At 44.0% G+C, this 24311-nt stretch overlaps 1 protein-coding gene across 1 annotated transcript; it reads left to right on the top strand.

The window, feature by feature from the left end:
* The first annotated feature begins 3464 nt into the window (after positions 1-3464).
* Positions 3465-24049, top strand: C1QTNF4 (C1q and TNF related 4). The gene is made up of 2 exons (XM_075030862.1): positions 3465-3589; positions 22532-24049. The coding sequence occupies exon 2, from the start codon at positions 22537-22539 to the stop codon at positions 23638-23640; it is 1104 nt and encodes a 367-aa protein (XP_074886963.1). The 5' UTR covers positions 3465-3589; positions 22532-22536; the 3' UTR covers positions 23641-24049.
* Positions 24050-24311: the final 262 nt, after the last annotated feature.

The raw sequence follows: 24311 nt of genomic DNA, 5'->3' as shown, positions 1-24311 counted from the left end.
CTGGGCATGAGAAGCTGAAAAATCCTTGACTATAGTCTAAACACTACTGAGCAACAACTGAAAACATCAGTGTGTTATCAACATTCTTCACATACTGAACACAAAACATAGCACTGCACCAGCTACTAGGAAGACAGTTAACTCTATCCCAGCTGAAACCAGGACAGTAATAAACATACAAACCAGCAGCAGCCTAATACAGAATTTTGAGGTACCTCACTGCTAACCATTACCACATAAAAAATGGACCACATAGGTTTATTTCTTTTAGCCTTATACTGTCCCACTATAAGTTGGTTTGCCTATTAGTGAGTCTTTACATATTCCTGTGGTATTCTTTTTAATCCTTAGGCTTGTTTGAATCACTACTTACTTTGACTTTTCTCATCTTTATAGTGATACAACACAGATCAAGGATTAAAAAATAAGGCACATATTGATTACCAAGGGTACAGTCAACAGCAATAAAACTACTAATAAAGAATATGCATACATCAAGACCAGAAGGTCTGCACTCCAATAGGCCACATCAAAGATGACTTAGCAGCAGAAAGCCTGGGGCTGATAACAGGAAGATGGGAACAAGGTTTCAATGCATCACAGGGGCCATTCCTGTTCTCTCAACAGGAAAGCAGCAATAAAGATATCCAGAATGAGAAAAAAAAGGCGATGGGCAGCAGCCTTGCCTAAGAATTAGGAAGGATGAAGAATGCAAAACTGAGGCCATAATCATGCCATAATGACTGCTTGACTCCCAGAGGATATAAAGAGCTTCTCCAAATTATGGTTTGTTGTGCCTGATCAAGACAAACCTAAGAGACATACCAAGGACAGGTCTCAATAACTCGTGTCCCCTCTCCTACGTGTCACACACACACACACACACACACACACACACGGTCCTAGGCAGACCACTTAGACACACCTCTTGGTGCTTGTGAATATGAGTGAGTGAGTGAAATAGGAGTGAATGAGTGCAAGTAACTGAAATCATTTTTATTTAAAATAAATATAAGCACCCTTTTCCAGGGAGTCTTGAACTTAATTTTGTAGTGCTAATTCTTACACTTCTAAGGCTGCCTTTTTTCATGAGTTATGCCATGAGAATTTTCATTATACTAACACCAAAAAAAGCATTCCAGTAAACCTATGGGGCTTCAAGGGTTATGTCCTTGTGGAGAAGACTTTCACCTGCAGTGAAGGCAACAGTATGAGATGGCACTAGGAGGTCTAGCACTTTTCCTTTTTCTTTTCTCCATTTTTGGGAAGTGTATTCCTTTCCCCTCACAAAGCCTCTACCTTCCTTCTCCTGCCTTCTTCCTGTAGGGACCCACAGATAAGGCAGCTCTGCTCTGTTTCAATACTTTTCCAGGGAAAAGGAGTAAATCCACTGGCTGCTACTGGGTAGAAGCACAGTCCCCTTCTCAGCCCTCTGCCTCCGCTCAGCTGGGGCAGAGAAGGCATGTAGCAGTATTGCCCCAGTGAGAAAGAAAAACTGGCAGAGGCATAGGCACAACTGGCAGAGGCAGTTCATCTGGATTACACAGGACAATGCAAAATACATGCCTAATTTATAATACTGTAGTATCGTAGTACTCACTCACTTTGACACCGGTGGCAACATGCATATTTAGAAGGGCATTTCTATCATACTGTTGATAAATTACTCATCAATTACTATCATTGCTACATGATTAAAAGAAATGCATTTGTCTAGGCTATGCTCAAGACGAGCATTCTCATCTCTTGGGAGTCAGTGGTCCATGCATTCCTCCACAAGCAGCAAATTGGGTGTTGAGTAATCTGTCCTTTGAAATGTGTAAAGAAGCTGTTAAGAGAGCACAAAATATTTTTAGCCAGCAGTACCAGCTGGATGCCAGCCCATCCAGGATACTCTGTTCAGCTGACAGCTGTTACCAGAACCACATGAGGGTTAGGCTCTAACTCTCTCATATCTCATTCTGTTTGTCATCATCTCCTTTGTTTTGCTCTGTAGGAGGGGAGAAGGAGAAAGATATAACATAGGGACGATGCAGTCGCTGACGGGTGGAGAGCTAGGGAGGATTTGCATGGTGGCAGGTTTTTAGTATGATGTGCACACCACGTTAGACATGCTATTGGGGAAAAGAGTGGAAGTTCTTGTTATGCCATAAATTGCATCCTGCACTAAAAAGGAAATGGCTTTCTGGTCATTTCATCTGACAGTCCTCTGCCTCTCTGAGGAAAGCTATTCCTTTTTCCTTTTTTTTTTTTCTCATTCTCTCACTGTCTGTTGTGGGCATCAGCCTCGTGACTGGTACATGGGTGCACATAAGCTCTGACACCTCATGAGGAAGGGAGGGGAGTGGAAAGGGATTATGTGAAAACTGATTCAAACGTGTCAGTACTCAAGTCCAGCACCTGCTGCAACAGGGGAAAGTCCTGGTGCCTGCCACAAGAGGGGTAAGTGGAGATGGAGGTTGGAGAGCAGAGCATGCCAGCACAGGGCAACAAAGGCTGGACCATCCTCTAGGTGAAGCATTACTCGGTGCCCTATCTGTACTCTGAGGTGAGTACACTGGCATCTAAATTTCTCCCATAGCAGGTGGGTATAGGAAAGACCTTTGGCGTTGGTGAGCTAGAACGTTTTTTAAACATTCAGATCTTTACATCTTCTTTGTGGAAGTCAACATTAGATTTTACAGGGCTAACAACAAACGTGCTTTACAAAACCCCAAATTTGCTCTTCAACATGGAACAGTAATGTGAAAAGCCTGCTATTTTGCTGTCAGCAAAAATCAATGCCGACCTTCAAAGGAACAAGTAAGTAGCCTTGCTGTTGTTAGGTGACGATCCAAGGCAAGCCAAGCTTTCTAGAGAGAGGTACGAGCTTTTGCTGGACCAAACAACACAGCAGGTCTACAGACAAGCTTTTGGACCCACAAACCCCCAGAGCAGGAGAAGGTCAGGCACGAACACGGTCTCGGGTAGCCCAACGCATGTCGCTTCCCCCAGTTACATCGTTTTCGCCTAACTAACGCTATTCCCTCTCCCTCACCGACCTGCCCGAGGACCGCCGGGGTGGGAGCGCTGCCCGCCCCAACCGCCGCCTCCCTCCGCCGCCGCAGACGCGGCCGTGGTGGTGAACGGCTGGTGCATAATCCCACGGCGCCCGTTTCCAGCGCCCTCCCCTCCCGGGAAGGCAACCGGCGGAGCCCAGCCCGGCTTTCTCAAGCCTCCGCAATCGCCCCGCCGCCCCTTCCCCTGTCACACTCCTCCTCCCCCCCGCAGCGCCCGCGGGCGTCGTCGCCTCCCGGAGGCCGAGCTGCCGCCGGCTGTGAGGGGGGGCTCCGAGCCCCTTCGCCCCCCCCCTTCCCCTTCTTCCCCTCTCCCGCCCGCCCTCGGGCCCTCCTCCCGTCACTGATTCGGCGCCGGAGCCCCGGGTGCCCGAGCCCCCCTTCCCCAGCCCCGGCCCCCGCCGCCGCCGCGGCTCCGGAGCTGTCAGTGCGCAGTCAGCCCCGCGGCCCCGCGCACAGCCCCGCGCGCCGCTCAACGGCCGCCAACGGTCGCCAACCGCCGCCGCGGAGCCGCCACCGCGGGGCGGCAGCAGGTACCGTGCCGCGGGGGGGGGAGGGGGGGGGAGCCGCTTGTTGGCGGGGCCGGGCTGTACCTGAAGGGCCGGGGATGAAGATCGGGGTTCCCCGGCCGGACAGGGGCGATGAGGCGGGAGGGGGGGGAGAGGGGCGGGCCTGTCGCCGGCGGCGCCTGTGGAGAGGCCGGCCGGCCGGAGCCGGTGCCCCGGGCCGCGGCAGAAAGGGCCGTCGGGGCTCTCACGGAGGCGGCCCGCGGTGCTTGGGAAGGCGGGCGGGCGGGACAGGCTGCGGTCCCTCAGCCCGTGGCCCTCGGGGGCGGCGGGGAGGGCGCGGGCGGTCGCCCGGGAGGGCTGCGCTCCCTCTCCGTTCCCACTGAGGAGCTGGACAATAGCGGGAAACGCCTGAGCTACCTTCCCTCGTCCCTTTTATTTCCAATATTAAACGGCTAGGGTTTAGGTGGGAAAGGGTCTGAAATTTTGGCCTCGCTTAGGCACCGAGCTGAGGTTGGAGAACGTCCCAGGGGCCGGCCGTGGGGAAGGGCATCCAGAAAGATTCCCACAGGGGCGGTTTCCCAGGTGGGAAATAGCATTAATCTTGCATGGATCTCTACTGTAGTTTCCTGGGAGAACCGAGTCCCAAGGGTTCTCCCGAGAGTAGCATTGCGACTGATTCTGTAACGTAGAGTTTTCTGTCAGATTATCTAGCTTAATCCTTCGCTGTGTGCTTGGCAATCCTACAGTCATCTCCTCAACCCACTCCCCGAAAGCTCCCAGGGAAGTGGGTCAGCATCTCCAGACGATGTTTCTGTCAGACACTCGGTGAGGTTCTGCACTGCCGGCTGACTAGAAGGCAGCACTGTGACCCTTCAGTTTATGCACATACTGAATGAGCCATGCTTCAATTATTCATTCTGGTGCTATTGCAACCTTCTGCAGTTTCTCTTCTCCAGGGACATGATGTGTAACAAGACTTTGAAATACTTTGCCAATGAGGCTGTAATCCTATCTAGGCATATGGCAGCTGTTTGCTTGTCTAGGCGTTCTTAAGGGTTAATTTATGGCAGTAAAAGGTATGTCAAAGAAGAATGAGGATTCCCAGTAGGGCAGCATTACCCTCTACATTCATCCTGTTCCCCTCTAGAAGGCTGCAATTCAGAGTACTGAATGGTTAGTGGACTAGGCTCTACAAATGAGTTTCATATTTTCCATCTGGAAGAAGCAACACCTTCGAAGTACATTTGGTCTCCATAACAGAGAACCTGTGGCTTCAACATGGAATTGATTTAAATCTGATAATTTGTCAGTGTGGTAGACATTTGCTGTTCTGTAGATGAAGAAACTGATGCAGAAATGAAATACATTGGAACTAGAGATTTGGCGGCAAAACTTGGAATCCCATTTGTTGTTATTTATGTTTTACTAGTGTGATCATCTGTCCATTGTGCTGTGCTCTCCAGAGAGTGCTCGTTGATAAACTGAGAACCATTCATATTTTCCAAATACAGGAGGCTGGGTAGTCCCACAATGGCAGCAGCTGTACTTATGGAAATACAGGATAACTAAACTGTCACCTGTAGTCAAGTAGGTGTATGATAGCTTTTATATTCTCCATTTTAATAATAGACATATTTCCAAACAGCGGCAAGGCCGACTGTTGATCGCCAGTTCTTGGAATACTCACTCTTGTATCAAACAGTAATCTAGATGAACACAGGTACACAGAGAAATACTGTATGTCTAAGGTGTGAAGAGCCAATATAGTTTGAAACTTCTGTGCATAGCACCTGATAATATGAAGACCAAAACAAAAAGAGGCCAGTGCTTGTGGAAAGTGAACATGCAGTGAGCCTCCAAGTGATCACTGCCATTCAGCCAAAATTTCCACATTCTTATGGTTAGTTATAGGCCGAGAACATTGAAATGAACTAATCTGCTAGTGATCGCAGATTTCCGAGATGGAGAGTACCTCTGAGAATATAACATTCTCAGCTGAGAAACGTCTCCCTCCAAGAGATGCTCATCTCTACGTTGACTCTAAGGCATGAGAATAGAGAAAAAATAGGGCTTAAAATTGCTAGAGTCTTAAAAATGTTGAAGTCTAGGGTTGTGTTATCGGCATCTGAGGTCAGATGTTAGGATCTGATGGGTTTTACTCCCAAACTCTTCCATTCACCCATCCTTTTAAACATCCAACATATGAAGTGTACGTTCTACTCCAAGGTGCACAGTTAAGGAAAATGATGTTCCACTTGCCTTAGAATTACAGTTTACTGACTAGTCTGTAGGTGCGAGGATCTTTGTTCTATCTTGGAAGACATATTAAGGCTTGGCAATTTGATAGTCCATCATACAGTATTTGAAAGACTGACTCCAGTTTTCACCCAGTAGAGATTAAAAGCTTCAGCTCTTACTTCTTGATTGACACCCAGAAATTTAGTGTAGATCCCATTGCCCCGCAGATCCAAGCTGAAATAAAGTCAGGACTTTGTTTTTCCTTTCAGCTTTCCTTTACCTTTTCCTTTGCCCCTATCACCAGAAAGGAAATTTGCCTGATGCCCAAATGAGATAAGCCAGTAATACACAGCTGCTGTGCTGCTGGCTCTCTTGTCAATCCCTTGCCTACCTCTGAGTGCTTTCTTGTCCCTGTAAAGCCTCTCTCTAGTTGCATACTTCCTCCAGACAGGTTAGAGAACAAAGGAGGAATTCCTGCTGTATCTAATCAAAGGTCTGAGGTTTCCAGCAGAGGTAACACAGCCAGAATCAGGAGATGATCACAGAGCAAGCAGTAAGTGGCTACTCCAGAGGCTAATAATTGATTACTAGGGCCCCACTGGGAAACAGTACAAATTCATAATGTCCTATTTCTCCCTCTTCACCCTCCAGCTGGCTAATTCATTCCATGCATGTTTTCTGCTGTGCCAGGGCCTCAGCCACAGTGCCAGGAAAACCATCCATATTGGGTTAAGGAATCTGGGGGACACTATGGTGGTGGTTACTGGAATGAGAGCCAGAGCCAGATGAGAAAGTCAAGCCACTGTTGTCAGGAGGAATACCAGATCAGCTTTATTCCTTTTACTCCGTACACAAAGGCTTACTATCTGTTATGTGCCTGCTTGTAACCACCACAGCCGGTGTTTGAGCTCTGAGGAAAGGAACCTGCAGTCCTTTGGTCAAGGGCAGATGCAAAGAAAATGTTTAGTCCGTTGAAATCAACTAGCTGCCTCGGTGCATCCCTTCCACTGTGTACTGCTGGGCTAACTACAGTGAATGTAAAAAATTACAACATGTCTAATATAACCCCAAGTCTAGGAATAGAGCTGGTCACATCTTTCCCATTCATTGTTTCAGTATTCCAGCAGGTTCTAACAGAACTGGCTTTTGTTCATTTTGCATATTAAAAGATATCTGTGGAATAAGAGTGAGAGATTTAATTTGGTTTTTTTTAAGTAAAAGCTGAGATTCTTGACTGTGGTTGCACATTAATTTAAATATTTGCTTTGGTGAGGCACAGTGCATAGCAGGTGAAGGAGTCTATAAACTGGGTAAACATGATTTTCTGAACAGGAAGGTCTTCTTTAAATAATATCAGAAGATTCAGAGCTCATAATCTGTGTGCTTTTAGTCTGTGCCAGTCCTTCAGAGAGGCCACAAGCTGCTTAAAACTGATATGATAGCTGTGTCGGTGTGTCCTGGATCTGGTTTTGTTCAGTGTTTTCTTAGATGACCTGGATGGTAATATAAAGAGTGGGTAATATAAAGAGAGGGACATAAAACTGTGAGACTTGAAATATGCTGGAGGAAAAGATCAGAATTCAAAATTATTCCAAGAAACTGGAAGAACTGCTAGGAAAAGAACTGGATGAAATTCAGTAGGGATAAATGCAAGGTACTACAATAAGGCAGGAATAAATCAACTGTATAAGCACAAGAGAGAAGTAAATGACTAGGTTGCAACTCTGCAGAAAAGAATCTGAGTGTTCTGATAGATCACAAGCTGAACATGAGTCAACGTCATGCTGTTGCAAATGGAGGCAAACATCTTGCTAGGATATATAAAAGACATATAGCCTGGAAGACATGTGAAGCAATCCTCCTGCTCTGTTCAGCATTGCTAAAGCCTCAGCTTGGAAGCTGGGTGAAGTTTTGGTTATTACACTTCGAGACAGGTGCGATTCAGTCAGAGAGAGTCCAGAGAAGGGCAGCAGGACTCATCTCAGGTCAGAAAAATGTGACCTGCAAGATTATTTGAAATAACTGAAATTATGTAGCCCAAAGACCAGAAAGCTGGCAGGGGAATATTACAGTCTTCAGATACAAAATAGAGGAGGGAATGATCTTTTCTTTGGGCTCATGGTGGATGGAGCAGAAAGCAAGAAGTAGCAGAAAGAAAGATTATTTTAGACTGCAGGAATAATTTTCTAGGACCTGGGATAATAAAAACTGTTGAATATTTGGTCTGGGGAGGTTGTGAAGACTCCATCATTTTAAGAACAAGTTAGACAATTATCTGTGAAGAATGAAATTAGGCTAGTGTCTGTGAAGAATGAAATCAGGCTAGTGATCCTATCATGGAAAGCACCTTGGACTACCTGACATCTTAACTTCTCTTCTAGACCATTCTTCTATCATTTTATGAAGGCAACATTCTCATTTCATGTATATGAAATAAAAGCTGTCTGTGGGCCCTGTTCTGATGTTTATCTGATATTCAGGGATAGCACAGCACCAAGAACACAGTGCAGCTCTTCCTGAAAAAAACCTGAAAGAAAAGTAAGAGCTTACTAGAAGCTGGTTAAAAGAGGTCTCTCTTTTTGAAGAAGACATAGGGAACGGGACATTCTGATTTCCCTGGAGCAGATGCTTGACTGAGTTTATGAATGCTGAAAACAATGATACAGAAGAAGAAAAATGAATGAGGATTAGCAGTTAGCAAAATCATCTGAACTGAAAATACAAACTCTTCTAGTATTTTACTCCTTGAATGAAAGATCGTAGTCCAAAAATGCTATTTTAGAGATAAAATGAAATAAAATAATGGAATTCAGAATAGGAATAAAATAAAGCATCATTCTACAATTGATGTCTTTAGGCCTTTCTCCAGGGAGAGAAAATCTAGGTCCTGTCGTATTCACGGCTTAACATATATTGTTTAATATAAATGGAACAGACGGTCCCCTGTGCATGGTGAAAAAATGCTGGATCTCTGTGAGGAGACAGGTAGAAAGAAATAAGAGAGCAATGATCAACTCTTTTGGATGCTGCAGTGGAGAGCTGCACATAAGATCCTAAGTAGAAAATATTTTGAGTCCAACCAAAGACTTTTTTAATTCTCTAAAGGGAGAAGGATTTTTCTCTCTCCACAAGCTTTAGATCTTTCCACTCAGACAAAAAGAAAAGCTCTTGGAGAAGTTAAAGACATACTAGGAGAAGCGGAGTGGTTTTTATACCAACCAGGCAATATGGAATTTTTTTCTATGAAAACAGGTACTCTCTGGAACTGAAAGTCTGCAGAGCAACTGCTGGAAAGAATCTGTGTTGAATGAACAAAACAAGGACAAAATTAAGAATTAGGCTGTGCTTTTTAGAAGGCTGTTTTCATGGAGCTATTGCTCAGTGAACTGTAGCATATTAGCATTAAAATCTGGTGTCATTTAAACACTTTTACACTGGAATTATCCATAAATTAATGGAAATCCTCATATTTTTATTTACTCTGGGAGATGTGACACCATATAAGCTCTGATTGCTTTTCCCCCCATCCCCATCTTCCATTGCTACTTGAACACTTTGGGAAAAATAATGTCCCAGATATTTCCAAGTAAATCCACATCCCTTCCACGCAAGGACTCACCAGTGCTTCATGTTAGCTTGTATTGCTTTGCCTGAGTTTATTTCATCGCTCCCTCTCCCATCCTTCCCTTTGCTTTCTTTACTTCCTATATGAGTATATGAAATGGAGTCTTTATGTGGGAAGCAGAAAGGCTATCCAAAAGAAGGCTTACTGTGACCTGATGCTAAAGGAGGTTCACCTTTGGAATAAGGTGGTTCTGGAAGGGCATAAAGCAAAGGGTAGCTGATATAAAAAATCTCCTTTGTACTAGTAGAAGGAGGCAACAAGGCAACAAGAACTTCCTACAAAGTTCTGTAGGAAACTTGGGAGGAAATCCGAGACAGGCTGGGCAGAAAACTACTGAACATGCTGGAGGCAGTTCTGCAGATGGTAGTCTGTTGGAAGCTGTTGATAATTGTCTTGAAAAGGAAAGGTGATAGACAGAAGTAGCTAGAAGGAAGGTAGGGGGCTGAAAGAATTTGAGTAGAGGGAAAACTGGCTTGAAATATGAACCGAATGTGAACATTTGGGTTTAGGGTGCATGGCTGAAATTTCTCAGTGTGGTTGTGAGGAAATTGTGTAGGCTATTGCAAATGGCACTTCTGTCAGTATGAGCTGTGTATTTAATGCAATGTAATGATATCCAAGCCTGCTTTAAATAAAGCATCTGCATAACAGTGTTCAGAGCAGCCATACCCTTCATGTTAATTCTTTTTTTTTCTTTTATATTATGTCCAGTTAGCATCTAAAAGTTACATAAAACCTGCCAGTGGGTTGCTGCAGTCATTATTTCGGTATTTTAGCAAAATTCCTTTCCTATAAGCAAAAATCAGAGGTAGCAGCTTCAAGCTGTCAAAGACAATTTTGCCTAGGAGGAAACTGGCTGGTCACACAGATGAGCCTGGAATCTGAGAACACTTGACAGGCTCTGAGCGCTTTCTCACTGTGAATGAGGAACTGATGAGTGAACAGCAGTGTCCAGCAGCGCTTTTTGATGGTAATGCCAAAGCCTTTTACCAGCAGCTTCCCAGTGCAGATGGAGCTTTACAGAAATAGTCACACAAGCATTTCTACTGCTATTATGAGGGGACTGGCATTTTTTAAATACTGGAAACAATATAAAGCCAGAAAGCAGATATGGGAAAACTTTGTAAAACTATGTGTGTATTGAGGAGATTGTTCAGCAAATGCTTCTCACTGTCCCTCCAGCCAGGGCAGTAGACTCTGCCTTGTGGGCAGCAGTACCTCTGTGTCAGACTGTCACAGAAAAATCCAAGTACAAAAGCACAACTGTGAAAGCTTGACTTGTACAGGATTTAAGGGAGGAACTTCATAGCTCACTGTTGAAGAAGTTGACAAGCTGATCAAATCCCTGGACCAAAATAGAATTTAAAAAGTGGGAGCAGAAACTGGGGTTTTCCTGAATGTATCAGCTATCAATTCACAGCCTTGAGATGTCTCATTTGCACCACCTATAGCCTTCTGAGAAATAGTTGTTAGTAAAATGGTTAAAAAATTGAAAGGGCCCAGGTTCCAGCTGTCTACAGGCATTCCTCAGAGAGGTCTCATTACAAGGGATTTGGCAGGAAAGAGCACTGGAAATGGGGAACTGCACATTGCTGATTGTGAAGGGTCAGTATTAACAAACATGACAATGACTAACTTTGCTAACTTGCTTTGCTACTTTTAACTGTGTATCTGTAGACATAAAAGAAAGACTGCTACTGGGCCAAGAATTTGATAAACCTGATTCATGAAAAGCCACTGATATTGAAGAGCACTATGTGTATTGCAGAATTTCATTGTTAATCAAGAACTTCTGTATCACCCAGAGGAAGTCTGGGTCTCAAAAGACTGTCTGGTGACAAAAATAGGGGTAGTCACAAGCAATGATTATTCTTTAAATGGTTGTTTCTTGATCTGTCTACCAATTCACTGGCTATGAAAGCAACAGGATTGTCGTGTCAGACAATTAGAGAACAGGACCAGAAAAAAGACTCATTAGCGTATGTGGACTTTGACTGACAGCCTCCTTTCCCCAAACAGAGTTTGACAAAGCAGAGTTTTCATTCTGGAGTAATACTGGCCTCTGCTTTGGTGCTGAGCACATGATGCTTGTTTCTTCTCAGTTCTCCAGCTCCAGGCCTGTGTCCTGACCCAGCAGGAGGAGGAGCAGAAAGGAAGATGCCAGAGCAGAGGTGGAAGATACACAGATCTTAATGCCTTTTATCACCTTCTTCACTAAACTAGAGCTCAGTGAATTTCCAAATTGAGATGTTGCAGCATGTTGGCAGTGAAGAGCAGCACTGCAGTGCAATTCACAGTGTCCTCTGAGTATCTTCACAGTAATAAAACAGCAGGGCATGAAAAGAAACGAATGTGATTTTTTGGCTGAGTGTGATGGCAGATGTTAAAAGACAGCATGCTTTCCTGCCTTAACCTGTCAAGACAAGAAAAAAAACTCCCAGGGAAAGCAGCATTCCTGTAGGTAAATGCCCCAGTACAGATAGAGTTTTTTCATATGGATTTGCAAAGCCTACTGTCAGAAAATACCAGTCAATAGCATGGGATATTTTCTCAAAGTATGTTACAGGACAGCCTTTGATGGATAAAAAGACCAAAGCAATTATGTTTCCATTGATGAAACATAGTGTTACAAGTTGATCTACCAAGCAAAGGGAAATTATTCCTTCCTAAAAGTTTTCTGCTAACTGCAGGTAGTCAAGAGGGGGGGGGGGCAGAGTTACCCAACTTGTGAACATCTTTGGCTGCATTGCTGTATCAGCTCTTAGCAGTCAGTGAACTCAGACTTGACTAGTGTTGTGGTTTAAGCCCAGCCAGCAACAAAGCACCATGAGGCCACTGGCGCACTCCTCCCGCCTGGGTGGGATGGGGAGGAGAAAATATAAAGAAAAGCTCGTGAGTCAAGACAAGAACAGGTGGATCACTCACCAGTTATGGTCACAGGTAAAAAATAGACTCAACTTAGGGAAAAAACAAAATTAATTTAATTTACTACCAATCAAATCAAAACGAAGATACTGAGAAGTAAAACCAAACCTTAGAACACCTTCCCCCCACCCCTCCCTCCTTCCCAGCCTCAACTTCACTCCTGATTTTCTCTGCCTCCTCCCCACCAGTAGCACAGGGGGACCAGGAATGGGGGTTACGATCAGTTCATCACACATTGTCTCTGCCGCTCCTTCCTCCTCGGGGCAGGACTCCTCACTCTTCCCCTGCTCCAGTGTAGGGTCTCTCCCATGGGAGACAGTTCTTCACAAGCTTGTCCAATGTAAGCCCTTTCCACGGGCTGCAGTCCTTCAGGAGCTGCTCCAGCGTGGATCCTTTCTGCAGGCCACAGTCCTTCAGTCACAGACTGCCCCAGCACAGGCTTTCCCACAGAGTCCTGGCCATCTTGGGGGGCAACCATCCCCCTGCTCCAGCATTGGCTGCTCTCTCCCCGGGCTGCAGGTGGGCATCTGCTCTCCCGCTCCCCTCCGTAGGCTGGGGGGGGGACAGCCTGCCGTCTCACCATGGGCTGCAGGGGCATCCCCTTCTCCCCATCCTTCCTCACTGACCTTGGTGTCTGCACAGGGGTTTCTCTCACATCCCACTGCCCTCTCTGCTGCAGGTTTTCCCTTCTTAAATCTGTTCTCCCAGATGTGCTACCACCACCACTGACTGGGTCAGCCTTGGCCAGCGGCATGTCCAGCTTGGAGCCGGGGAAGCTTCTAGCAGCTTCTCACAGAAGCCACCCCTGCAGCCCCTCCCCTGCTACCAAAACCCCACCACACAAACCCAAAACAACTAGGGAACAAAAATGCTTTTTGTTGTCATTGCATGTAACCCCAGCTGGCACTCAGCTATCCATTAATTCCCTTAGGGGATGACTGCTGGACTCAACAGGCTCATCCTAACTTGTGATTTGATGATCAACTAGAAAGAAGCAACACATTCCCTTTAGCTTTTACCCAGGTGGGTGATGTGGCAGGTCTTAGAGCAATGACCGGAGGGCAGCATTCCAGTGAGTGGGGGAATGGGTCAGAAGCCACAACTGCAGGCACAGAGTTCCAGGAAAAATGAGAATTATGTGCCCACTCAAGTGAAAGAGAGAAAGAGAAGGTGTGGCCATGCGGCTAAAGAAGAAAACAGACAAGAAAATCTAAAACTTGGTCCTTTTTTTGATTAGGACCTTACATAGCTGTTAAATTAAAATCATATATTGGCTGATACAAAGTGCAGGAGTGCAGACTCACAGAAAGGAAACTGAGGACATAAAACCACTACCGAGAGGACAATGAACAAACCTTGAGAGTACACCACACATTCCAATACCTCTTATAATATCTCCACAATCTCATGTACAAGTCTTCAACAGGAAGGTATAACACAAAAGTTGTGATTCCTGTAATGTATAGACAGTCCTATGTAGTGCACCTTCTTGGGTGTCAGCTTCCACAGGTTCCTATTAGTTCCTGGACAAATAAACCTACAGTTGGTTTCATTCTTAATGAGGGGATGAGAGGAGAACATGAAAGGATCACTGCAAGATTTTTCCCAACTAATGGTGCTGTACCTGACAGGTTTGCTGAATGACTGGGCATGTGAATGAAAGTGGCAGTGTGGAACAGGAAGGAAAGCCAGTATAACCAGTATTTAACTGGAACACTTACTCTCATCCTGATGAAATATCCTTTAATGTCTGTAAGTATTAGTTACAACCAAGGACTGAAAGAAAATTGACAGATAGGGCATCAACTCTGAGAACAGCATAGGAACCTGGTCTACGTGGTTGGAGAATAAAAATATTCATTCAGCTGCATTGAAGGAAACTGCTGCTTGGATGCATAGAGGAAAGTGTGGTTTAAAAAAATCAGACAATAACTACCTATACTGTAGATACCTACCTGTAGTAAATACTGTAGATACCTACCTATAGTAAATACTGTAAATACCTACCTATAATCTCTGAACTGTTGCTAGACTTCCATTTGTTAACAGGAGGAGTGGGGATTATTCCAAGAGCTAACTTTCCTTCACTGGAAGGAAGTGGGGTAGAAAAACTGAGCCACGATATGTAACAATAAGACAGGAAGAATAAAGGGTTAGAATCTGAGCTGATTCCAGAGTACTGATTCTAGTGTCATTCTGCCTAGCTAGTGTTTCCACTTTGTCACTCACAGCTCAGTTTACCCTATTGATTATAATGCAGAGATGTTTAAAAAAAAGAAAAGTCCCGAAGGATGTGAGCTACACCACCACTTCAGGAAAACCTAAGAACAAGCTTGTGTTCAGTGGAGCTGTCTAAACAGTCTTTTCATTCTTTATCAACCCTTTAAAGTCCCCTTGCTTCATTAGTTCATGGGGAAAACATTCATCTTTTTCCTGCCCAAACTCTTACTAAAAGAGAAAAATTACAAGAGTAGTCTGTGATGCTGAACCCATCTGCATCTTCCTTAGGTACCCAGTATTTGTCTCCAACTCAGAAATGTCTTCTGCAAACACTGCTAAACTTTCTCCCTCATTGTTTCTTAAGAGAGCCTCTCATGGTCTGTATAGCCATTACCTTTGTCTTCACATTCTCCTTTAGCACTGCTGTGGTGCTAACTGGATCTTGCTTGTTGATTCCAGCTGGTCAGATGATGAAATGAAACTCTTATTTGCTGACTCTTTCATTTTAGCACCTTTAATCCTGCAGGGTTTGGTTGGGTTTTTTTCCAGACTATATAATAGCATCGTAAAAGTAAAATCTTATGCTACATTTGCTTGTTATTACCCATGCCCCCATCCTATGTCTTCTAGACTATAAGCATCTTTTAAAAGCTCTTCTATGGAGTCCAGTAATGTGCAGTTCAGCAGGCTACCAGCTTCTTTGCAGACTACCATAGTTTAAATATCTTAAACCAGGTGGAACTTTAAAATAAAATCATTCCTGTAACTAATTCTCATTCATTTTTAAATAATAATTTCCCATTTGCCTTTGGAATAGCCTGAAATGCACTGCTTGTGCTCAGCATTCTTCCTCATAAGGCCTGTCACTCCAGTAGGTCTGTTGCTGGGGCAGTCTGTCTGGCAGTGTCCCTGTGCTTCATATGGTTTTAATTCCATGGCCAAAGCAAAAAAAAACAGGACTTCTGTGAAAAAGGCCTCCCGCTACATGGCTTCCAGCCCAGCCACGTGAACAATAAAATTGCCCTCTACTCCATTCTCTGAGGTCTCTGTGCCTTTCTCTCTCTTTAGAGCTAGCTTTTGCACTGGACAGTCTGCCTTTTGGGGCCTTCCTCTCTCTCTGTCTTAACTGAGATCTTTATGGTATATGCTGCCAAAGTGTCAGTTACTTTCTTTTACCTATCAAAATACCTCCTGGCATTCCAGGCCAGACTGTCTCTGTTAATCCTTTGTGCCAGTGTGATCTGCCTTCTGGTGCAGCAATCCGGTTCCTCCTGGAGAGATGGGATGCCTCAACAAAGCCTTGTGCTGCAGGCTCAGCATCTCTTGTGCGCACCAGGAGAAAGAAATGCACACATAAACCAGGCTAAAAAAGGAAATTAGGTTTGGGGGTGGGAAAAGAGATGGTTTAACTTTGGCATTACTGTGACTGTAACTGTATCCATGCAAAAATTCCTACTGTTGAAATGGTCTCGGTGTTTTATGTCTAAAGGTAGCAGTGCTAAATAAACACTATACAGCAACAGACTTCTGCCTTGCTCAAGCTGTAGTTTCCAGGTTTCTCTGGCCTATGCTTCCACAGAAACCATTTATCACTGAACTCATTCCCAGCAATGGCTAGGTTTTTTCACTACTTACTGCTGGTGTAATTTCAATGACAGTTTATCAACAGTTTGTTTGGCTGTGTGTACAGAACAACTTGATAGTATTAACACATTTTATGAACTACAGTTTAAACTCAAATACTCTAACAATGTTTTCTGCTCTTCCACTCCTGAGCAGTGTTAGAGTATTTTTCTTTGCTTTACAGTTTTTAGCCTTGTTTGCATGAGGAGTGTGTATGTGGTGGAGAGTTGGATTTGTGTAATTTGTTCATTTAGAAAAGGATGTAAAAAAAATTATATCTCATTTTAAAGCATTGGTCTGTTAGAATAACTCCTTGCTCCCACCTAGAGTTTATTCAGCTGTCTTCTCTACTAAAATACCACTTTGACTGTCTAAATGAATATTTTTTTAAATATACATTGTAGCCAAAACTAGAAGACACAGTGTGTCACCCTGGCACTTCAAATGTGTGTAACAAATTTCCTTGAATGCTGTTATAGGAAGAAAATTCTTAATGTCAGAACTATCATGTTTCTATTTTGATCAGAGAATAGACATCATCTTATACAACATGATTTTATCTTAAACAGAGTTGTTAGGGCTTCCATTGAAATATAGCAGCTTTAATTAATATTCTGAAGTGCAGGCTAACATTAGAGGCTTATGCCAAAACACAGTCTCTCCATTTCCTTTCCCTGAGTATGGCTGGAGTTGAGACACTTCAAAAGAATTTTTGTCTCTCCACAGATCTTTGAGTATACAGAAGCTGGTTTATTATGCTAAATGACTCCCTTGACTCAAGGAAACATTTAAAATTAAGTACTTTCTATACTAATGCCATACAGTTCTGTCATCCAAAGAGTGGCATATAGTTTCCAAAAAGCATCCTAAATGCTTCAGAAAATGTTTTACCTCTCAGGATTGTTCCAGAGTTCAAAAACCACATTCATCAAAAGCAGAGAAAGGCCGAAGCTGTAAGTGAATCCCTGATTTTGTCACATAGTACTCCTTATACAGATTTTGCTTTCGAGGATCTGCTACAATAAATTTCTCCTTGATGTCAGAAAAAGTGATGCATTTGCATCATTATCTGATGGTCTTAATCTGTATCGGATGAATGCAACAGACAGTATGTGGTATCTGGGGAAAAATTCTTGCTAGCTCTAGTCCAAGAAGGCTGTTCATTACACAGGCTTTCACTGATTCAAATAATTGAAACGTTTGCAGCTGTCCTTAAATATTAGAGTGAGAGCTAGGAAAAACAGGGCTTTGCTCTTGTGGTTTACAGGATTTTAAGAACTTTTACTAACAGTTAATCCAACTGCGCTGCTTCACTTTTGTTTCATATCTCATTCCTCAGTGATCTTCTGGGTAAAACTCCCACTGAAATTAGAGGACTCTTGCCTAAGGTAGGACCAGGGAATCTAGCTCATTAATATTTTGGAATAGAAAGAAAACCCTTGTGAGTTTTACAAGAAGATCTGGCCTGCAATTCTAGAAATAGGGTGACCTTTCTATTATTGAAAGTCCTTTTGTAAATCCATGGATTTCAGTAGAAGAGTAAAGCTAATTGTCTTTCCACTGGTGGATTGATTCTGTTCCAGGACAGAAAAATCATCTCCAGCAAGCACAAAGCTATTAATGTTTCCTGGGTCCTGCAAAAGGTGAATTATGTCTCTTTCTTTTCAAAAAAGATTTGCAACTCCTGTTCTGCTATGTGAGTCACTACCATTTTAGCCCCTTCTTTTCAGGTCATTAATTTAATGTCAGTGCCTTTGAGAACGTTTAGCTCCATCATGTGTTTTGTGCCTCCTGTTCCAAAATTAGTTTCTCGATTTCTTCCCTGTGGGCTGCTGTCCCTGCTGGTACTGCCTAGAGTAAAGGCAGTAGCATACCTTGTTTATCCCTTGGGTCTACTTAATTTCATTGCATACTTCTGTGTGTTACTACAGTAAGGAATGTGCGGACAAAGGGCCCTGATTCATATGTAAATGTAATGAGAATAACACAGCTGCTATGTATGACACACGCGTGGCACAAGCTGAAGACCCACTTTTCACCTCTAGCTTGGGTCTTTCACCTCCCTCTGCAGTTTTAAAAGTTATGCCGTAGCATGCACTTAAGGCTGATACCACAGTGTCCATGGCCAGCCTCACATCCCTGGTGCTATCTCTTCCCTGCTGGAAGAAAGCTATCCCAGTAAAAGACTTGGGCAGCAGAAGCATTTGCTGGGGGAGCAACAGAACATTTTGGAAGCTTTATCTTCCAGACTTACTACACTGATACTCAAGTCCAAGAGTTGTTGTGAGTTACCTCTGTTTATGGCAGCCCTGTAGCTAGCTGAGTCTTCCTAATGATTGGCATATTATTCTTAGACTGGTTTCATGTGAGAGGCAGTTATTAAATACTTTCTAAATTATTTTAAAAAGATAAAGAACCTAAATAGTCCTGAAAGTGGTGAGTGGGAGCTGTCAAGGAAACAACTTGCTAATGGAAACACAGCATAATTAACTGCCTTGTTTAAATGACTTGCCAGTAAGTTGTTGGGAAGAGCTGATAAATAAGGCACTGCAGCAAGCAGAGTCTTTGCAACTGTAACTGAGTGATCCAACCTTTAATAAGTAACCTTATTACAGAGAAATTAGCTTTGGGACAGAAACAAGGATAGTGGTCATCTGAAGGAACATAAGGTCAGATCCACTACAGAGTTTTTTAAACTGTTTTGTCTTTTTGTGTTTTTTTGGCCAGCAGTGATGTGCTTGCAGTATATTCCCTGACTCCTGGATACACTGAGCGAGCTCTAAAGCATAAGCAGTGCTTTAGAACCAGGGTCCTGTTGTGACTAAAAACCCAAATGCCAAATCCTTTCCTGTCATTTCTTGTCTCAAGAGCGTGCCACCATGTCACAGTCATGCTGGTTCTTCATGCAGCCACACCATGGTGATCACTGGAATAACAATGGATGAGTATGAATCAGAAACTTCTAATAGCCCTTATAAGTTTGCCTTTAGGGCTTGGTTTTCTAAGCTGGAAGCTGAAATGAGCCTGCCATGCTAGATGTAGCACTCTGCACTCTGCAAAAATAATACTGCTGAACCAGAGGCTGAGCTCACAGTGTGACAGTTTGGGATTTAGTTCTTGGTGGGATGTTAGGGCCTATTAGTATTGTTTAAACGGCAGCAATGGCCAAATGCTGTACAGACATGGGAAGAGAGAGTCTTTGCCCTGAGGAGCTCACAAACTAGATGGCAAAGTGAGGAAAAATAAAGACAGCATGGAAGCAGATGCATGGCAATTAGTGATGGCTTGATAGTTCCATTGAAAATGCTTTCTTAAATTAATTTGCTGGATGAAAGATTGTCTGTCTGTCAGGCCTGCCATTAGCTGGTTAGTTCCATGAAATTGTCATGGCTAGGGTTAGTAGCGAGTGAATTTTCAACTGTGAGAAGGCAGTAGCTATGGGAATCAGTTACAGAATCAGGAATCATGACTTAGGAGGTCTCTAGTCTGACCTCCTGCTGAAAGCAGGGCCAACACTGAATGCAGACCAGGTTGCTCACAGCTTAATCCAGTCTGGTCTTGAAAACTTCCAAGGATAGAGACCTCAAAATCTCTCTGGACAAACTGTTCCATTCTTAATTGCCCTCAGCATGAAATTGTTTCACTTATACGCGGTCTGGGCCTCCCCATTTGGATTTTATGACCATTGTCTCTTATTCTCCCACCATGAACACCAGTGAAGAACCTAGCTCTCTCATCTCAGTAACCTCTTCATAGGTACTGGAAGGCTCCTACTAGATCCCCCCAAAACTTTCTCTTCTCCAAGCTAAACAAGCCCCGTTTCCTCAGCCTCTCCTCATAGGGCAGGTGCTCCAGACCTCAGCCATCTTGGCTGCCCTCTTCTGGAGTCACGCAAGTGCCAACTAAAGGGGAATAATCACCGCCTGTGGTTACTGGCAACTTTCTGTTGATGCACCCCAGCATGCTGTTAGCCTTCATTACTTGCAGACCACAGCACTAGCTCAGGTAAAAATTATTTTTTTCCAGGACTTCTAGATCCTTTTCAGTAGCACTGCTCCCCAGCCAGTTAGTCGCCAGCCTGTACCAACACACAGGGTTCGTCCATCCCAGGTACAGGAATTTGCATTAATCCTTGCTGAATTTCCTTTCAGTCCATTACTGAAAGCCTGTCTAGGTCCCTCTGCATAGCAGCTGTGACTCCAAGTATATTGTCAAACCCTCTGTTTTGGTGTCATCTCTGACCTTGATGAGTGGGCATTCTGTCTCCTTCTCCAGGTCATTGGTAAAAAATATTAAAGGGGACATCTGAAATTAAATATTAAACATTAGCCCTTGAGCCTGACAACTCAGCCAGTTTTTCACCTCTCTAGTAGTCCACTTATCTAGATAGTAACATCACAACCTGGATACAGGAATGTTCCGGGAGACTGTAGAAAAGCCTTGCTAAAAGGTCAGTGACATCCACTGGTCTCTTCTCACAAGAAGGCAATCAGTTTGGTTAGACATGATCTACCCTTATCTGATCAACACATGCTAAATGTCATGTCCTTTGCCCTAGAAATGTGTTCCAAAAAGAACACTCCATAATTTTCCCGGGGACCAAAGTGAGGGCCTAACTGGCCAACTGGCCTGTAGTTCCTCAGGTTGTCTCACTTGTCCTTTCTGAAGATGGGTGCAATATTTGCCTTTCTCTAGTCACCAGGGACCTCCTTTGATCTCCATGACCTTTCAAAGATGATAGAGGGTGGCCTCAATATGACATCAGTCAGCCCTCTCAACACCCTTCATTGCAGCCCATGGGGTCCCATGGATGTGTTCAGGAGAAGCAGGCTAAGTCAGGAAAAACATTCTGAATTCAGGGGCATGGAGGAAAATACTGAGACGTTTGTGGGAGAAGTCATCTAATGTAAAATTAGGACATGGTTGGATATTTCTTTTCGTCTTTTGTGACACTTTCACGTACTTAAGTGAGAATCTAATTCATTCTTGGGTTCATTTCTATTAGAGCTGCATTTCAGATTTCAGTTTTATTCTCAAGTGTGAAAGAGCAGGGACTGTAGGTCAAGCTGAATTCCTGTTGGTGAGTGATTCTAGGTATCACATCTTGCCAAAACAGGATCTCATTGCCACCTCACAGTATACATGGGTTTCATCTGCTTTACTTCTCTTACTAGGCCATCCCAGTTGATTCAAATATTTACCCCTTTATCCTTTTTAATTCAGGATTTTTCTTCACCCCTCCCCCCAATGAGTAGCATGTTTTGCTCCTGTTCTGCTGGTCTGTGAATTCATTGTTTGCAGGCTGGCAAGGCACCAGTTCCGGGGTGACAGATGGGGCAGACTGCAAACCAGGCAGTTGCCTCCCAGCCTGAATGATATTTTAATAAGCACAGAGAGGTGACAGAGAGAGAAGCTTCTCACTGGAATGACTGACAGTTTTGTTTCCAGCCTGAAAGCACTAATAGATGATTTTTGGCCTCAGTCCAAAAAAAAATCACAGAAACTAGAAGCAGAAAATCCTATTAGCTCCTAACTTATCCCTCTTTTTTAAGGATCAAAGAAGTTTTTTCTCTCTGGCTATTATCCAGATAGGGAGTTGTTTCCCTGTTTTCAGTATTTCAGTTCTCTCTCAGGGATCCTATACTTTGGGAGACTTGCCTTCTATTTATCTTTTGTTTTCCTTCTCTTTTTTTTCATTTCATTCACTTTCTCCATTGTCTTCCTTCCTTCCCCAAACATTCCCTCTTGTTCTAGTTTCTTTACACTCTTCACAGGTTCATGGTGAGTAATGGGGTCTACCAACTTGGCTTCCAGCTTCCACATCCTGTGAAACAGCTACTGCAGTGCTAGGCAATGGCATCTGCATAGGAACCTCTAGAGCCTATGTCCTCTTCTCCCTGCCCTTCAGCTGTATCTCAGTTGTATAATATAGGGTCTGTGTAGGGCTTTGTTTCATCCTGGGTCTTATGAATAAAAGCACTACAAAAGGGAGCTCTGGCAAAGGCCCAGCAAGCTCTGAGATCCCTCTGCATTGTGAGCAACACAGTGTTTTGCAGACAAGCTGTAGGATAGCCTGGCTTTCAAAGAAGATTCTTTTTCTTCTTACAAGTACAGGGAAAAAAGATCCAGCTCTCGCTAGGAAAATATCAAAATGATGCTGGGATCTGAACTGAGGTATGGTCCCACGCACTGATCAGAGAATGCACTGGAAACTTCTCCATATTTGGACACAGACCTTCATGTCTATTTAGCAAGATTCAGGTCAGGGTTTCAACGGGAGAATGAGCTGGAAATTAATGGAATTCCAGCTAAAATATGCTTCTTTTTCCTTTCAGATACAATGATGACACTGAAGGTTCAGATCCTGTTTGGTTTCCTCTGCTGCATGATTCTTCTGCCTACAGATGGCTTCCCAGCAGACACCAGTACTGAATTTCGCTCTGCTTTCTCTGTGGCCAGAACCAGCAGTATGGAAGGGAGCTCCGAGATGGTCATTACCTTTGACAAAGTGTATGTGAACATTGGCAATGACTTTGATCCCAAGACTGGGCTGTTCCGCTGTCGGATACCTGGAGCCTACTACTTCTCCTTCACTGTTGGGAAGTACCCAAAGAAAAATTTGTCTGTCATGCTGATGAGAAACAAGAATGAAGTGCAAGTGATTGTGTATGACGAACATCACCGCAAGGAACGGAAGGTAGCCAGCCAGAGTGCCATGCTGCAGCTCGACTACGGTGACACAGTTTGGCTGCGTTTACATGGAGATCCCAAGTATGCTCTTTACAGCAATGTGGGCCCCTATACAACTTTCAATGGCTACCTAATCTATCCAGACACTTCTGCCTTCTTCCAGAATGCTCTTAGCTCTCAAGAGCTGGGGCCACACCATCACACTATTCAGCAACTTCCTGGAGAGCAGAATGAAGCTTCACAGCGACATGTTTTATCTGACCAACCGAACAGGGAACAAGATCCTCGCTCTGCATTTTCTGTTGCCCGCTCACAAAGTCTCCTGGGGACAGACGACAAGCAAACCCAGCATGAGCCGATCACGTTTGACACAGAGTTTGTGAACATTGGAAAAGATTTCAATTCCTCCACTGGCATCTTCTCATGCCGTATACCTGGTGCATACTATTTCTCCTTCACCATTGGCAAAATGCCCTTTAAGACTATGTCAGTGAAACTTATGAAGAACCACAATGAGGTGCAGGCCATGATCTATGATGACAACCACTCCAAGAGGCGGGAGATGCAGAGCCAGAGTATCATGCTGCCTCTGCAGTACGGGGACACCGTTTGGCTCTACAGCCATCAGCATGATGGCTATGGTGCCTACAGCAACCATGGCAAGTACATCACCTTCACCGGCTTCCTGATCTATTCAGAGGCTCAGCCAAAGCGGCTTCCAGGTGCCAGCTCCCCCCAAGGGTCAAATAATTAGGTGCAGATGTGAAAGGAGCGTAAGAAAAGCCAAGGTGCCATGAACTTGGGTGTAGCTCCTCTTCAAATACCATCCTCTACTTTAAGCATGCTATCATGTGTCCAGTGCTTTCCCTATGCTGCACGCTTGTGCCCTGTCTGCAGGGCCACTGCCGTGTCTGCCATTCATCCATAGAAAGGTCTTTACAGGTTGTATGTGTGTGTCCTGTGTTGGTGTTTGATTTAAGCATAAAGCATGAGGTAGTTTGGGGGCAGGGGTGGGGCAGCGTAGTGAGATGCTGAGGATCAGAGAGCCACTGCGGTAACGTTACTGCAGATCCCCAGCATCCAGAAAGCAAAGGATGTGGTGACTTTCCTTGCATTTCTGGGGAGGGAATAAATGTAATGAAAATGAATGTAATAAAAGTAAAAAAGATGTAAAATTTTCTCAGATTGGAATTTGTTGTTACTTGTGAGACTTGTGTGCTTGCCACTGGCTGAGGTACCAGCTCAGGAGAGAAAGAAGCATGGTGATCATATGAGCTGCAGTATGTATTACTGAGCCAGCCTGTGTACACTCTTTTTTATCATTCGTGTGTGTGAAGTGTTGGTACCTCTTAACGATTTTATTGCAAGTTTCACAATATTCGGTGCTTTTCTTAATCTGACTTTGATGAAGTCAAGAAGCTGTGC

This window comes from Buteo buteo, chromosome 6, assembly GCF_964188355.1.
Source record: "Buteo buteo chromosome 6, bButBut1.hap1.1, whole genome shotgun sequence".
Lineage (NCBI taxonomy): Eukaryota > Metazoa > Chordata > Aves > Accipitriformes > Accipitridae > Buteo > Buteo buteo.
Note: the sequence above shows the minus strand (reverse complement) of the source record. Positions and strands in the feature narration are given on the sequence as shown.

Bases quoted from the DNA above. Each gene is read 5' to 3' on its own strand.
- C1QTNF4 (XM_075030862.1), top strand. From the start codon at position 22,537: ATGATGACACTGAAGGTTCAGATCCTGTTTGGTTTCCTCTGCTGCATG.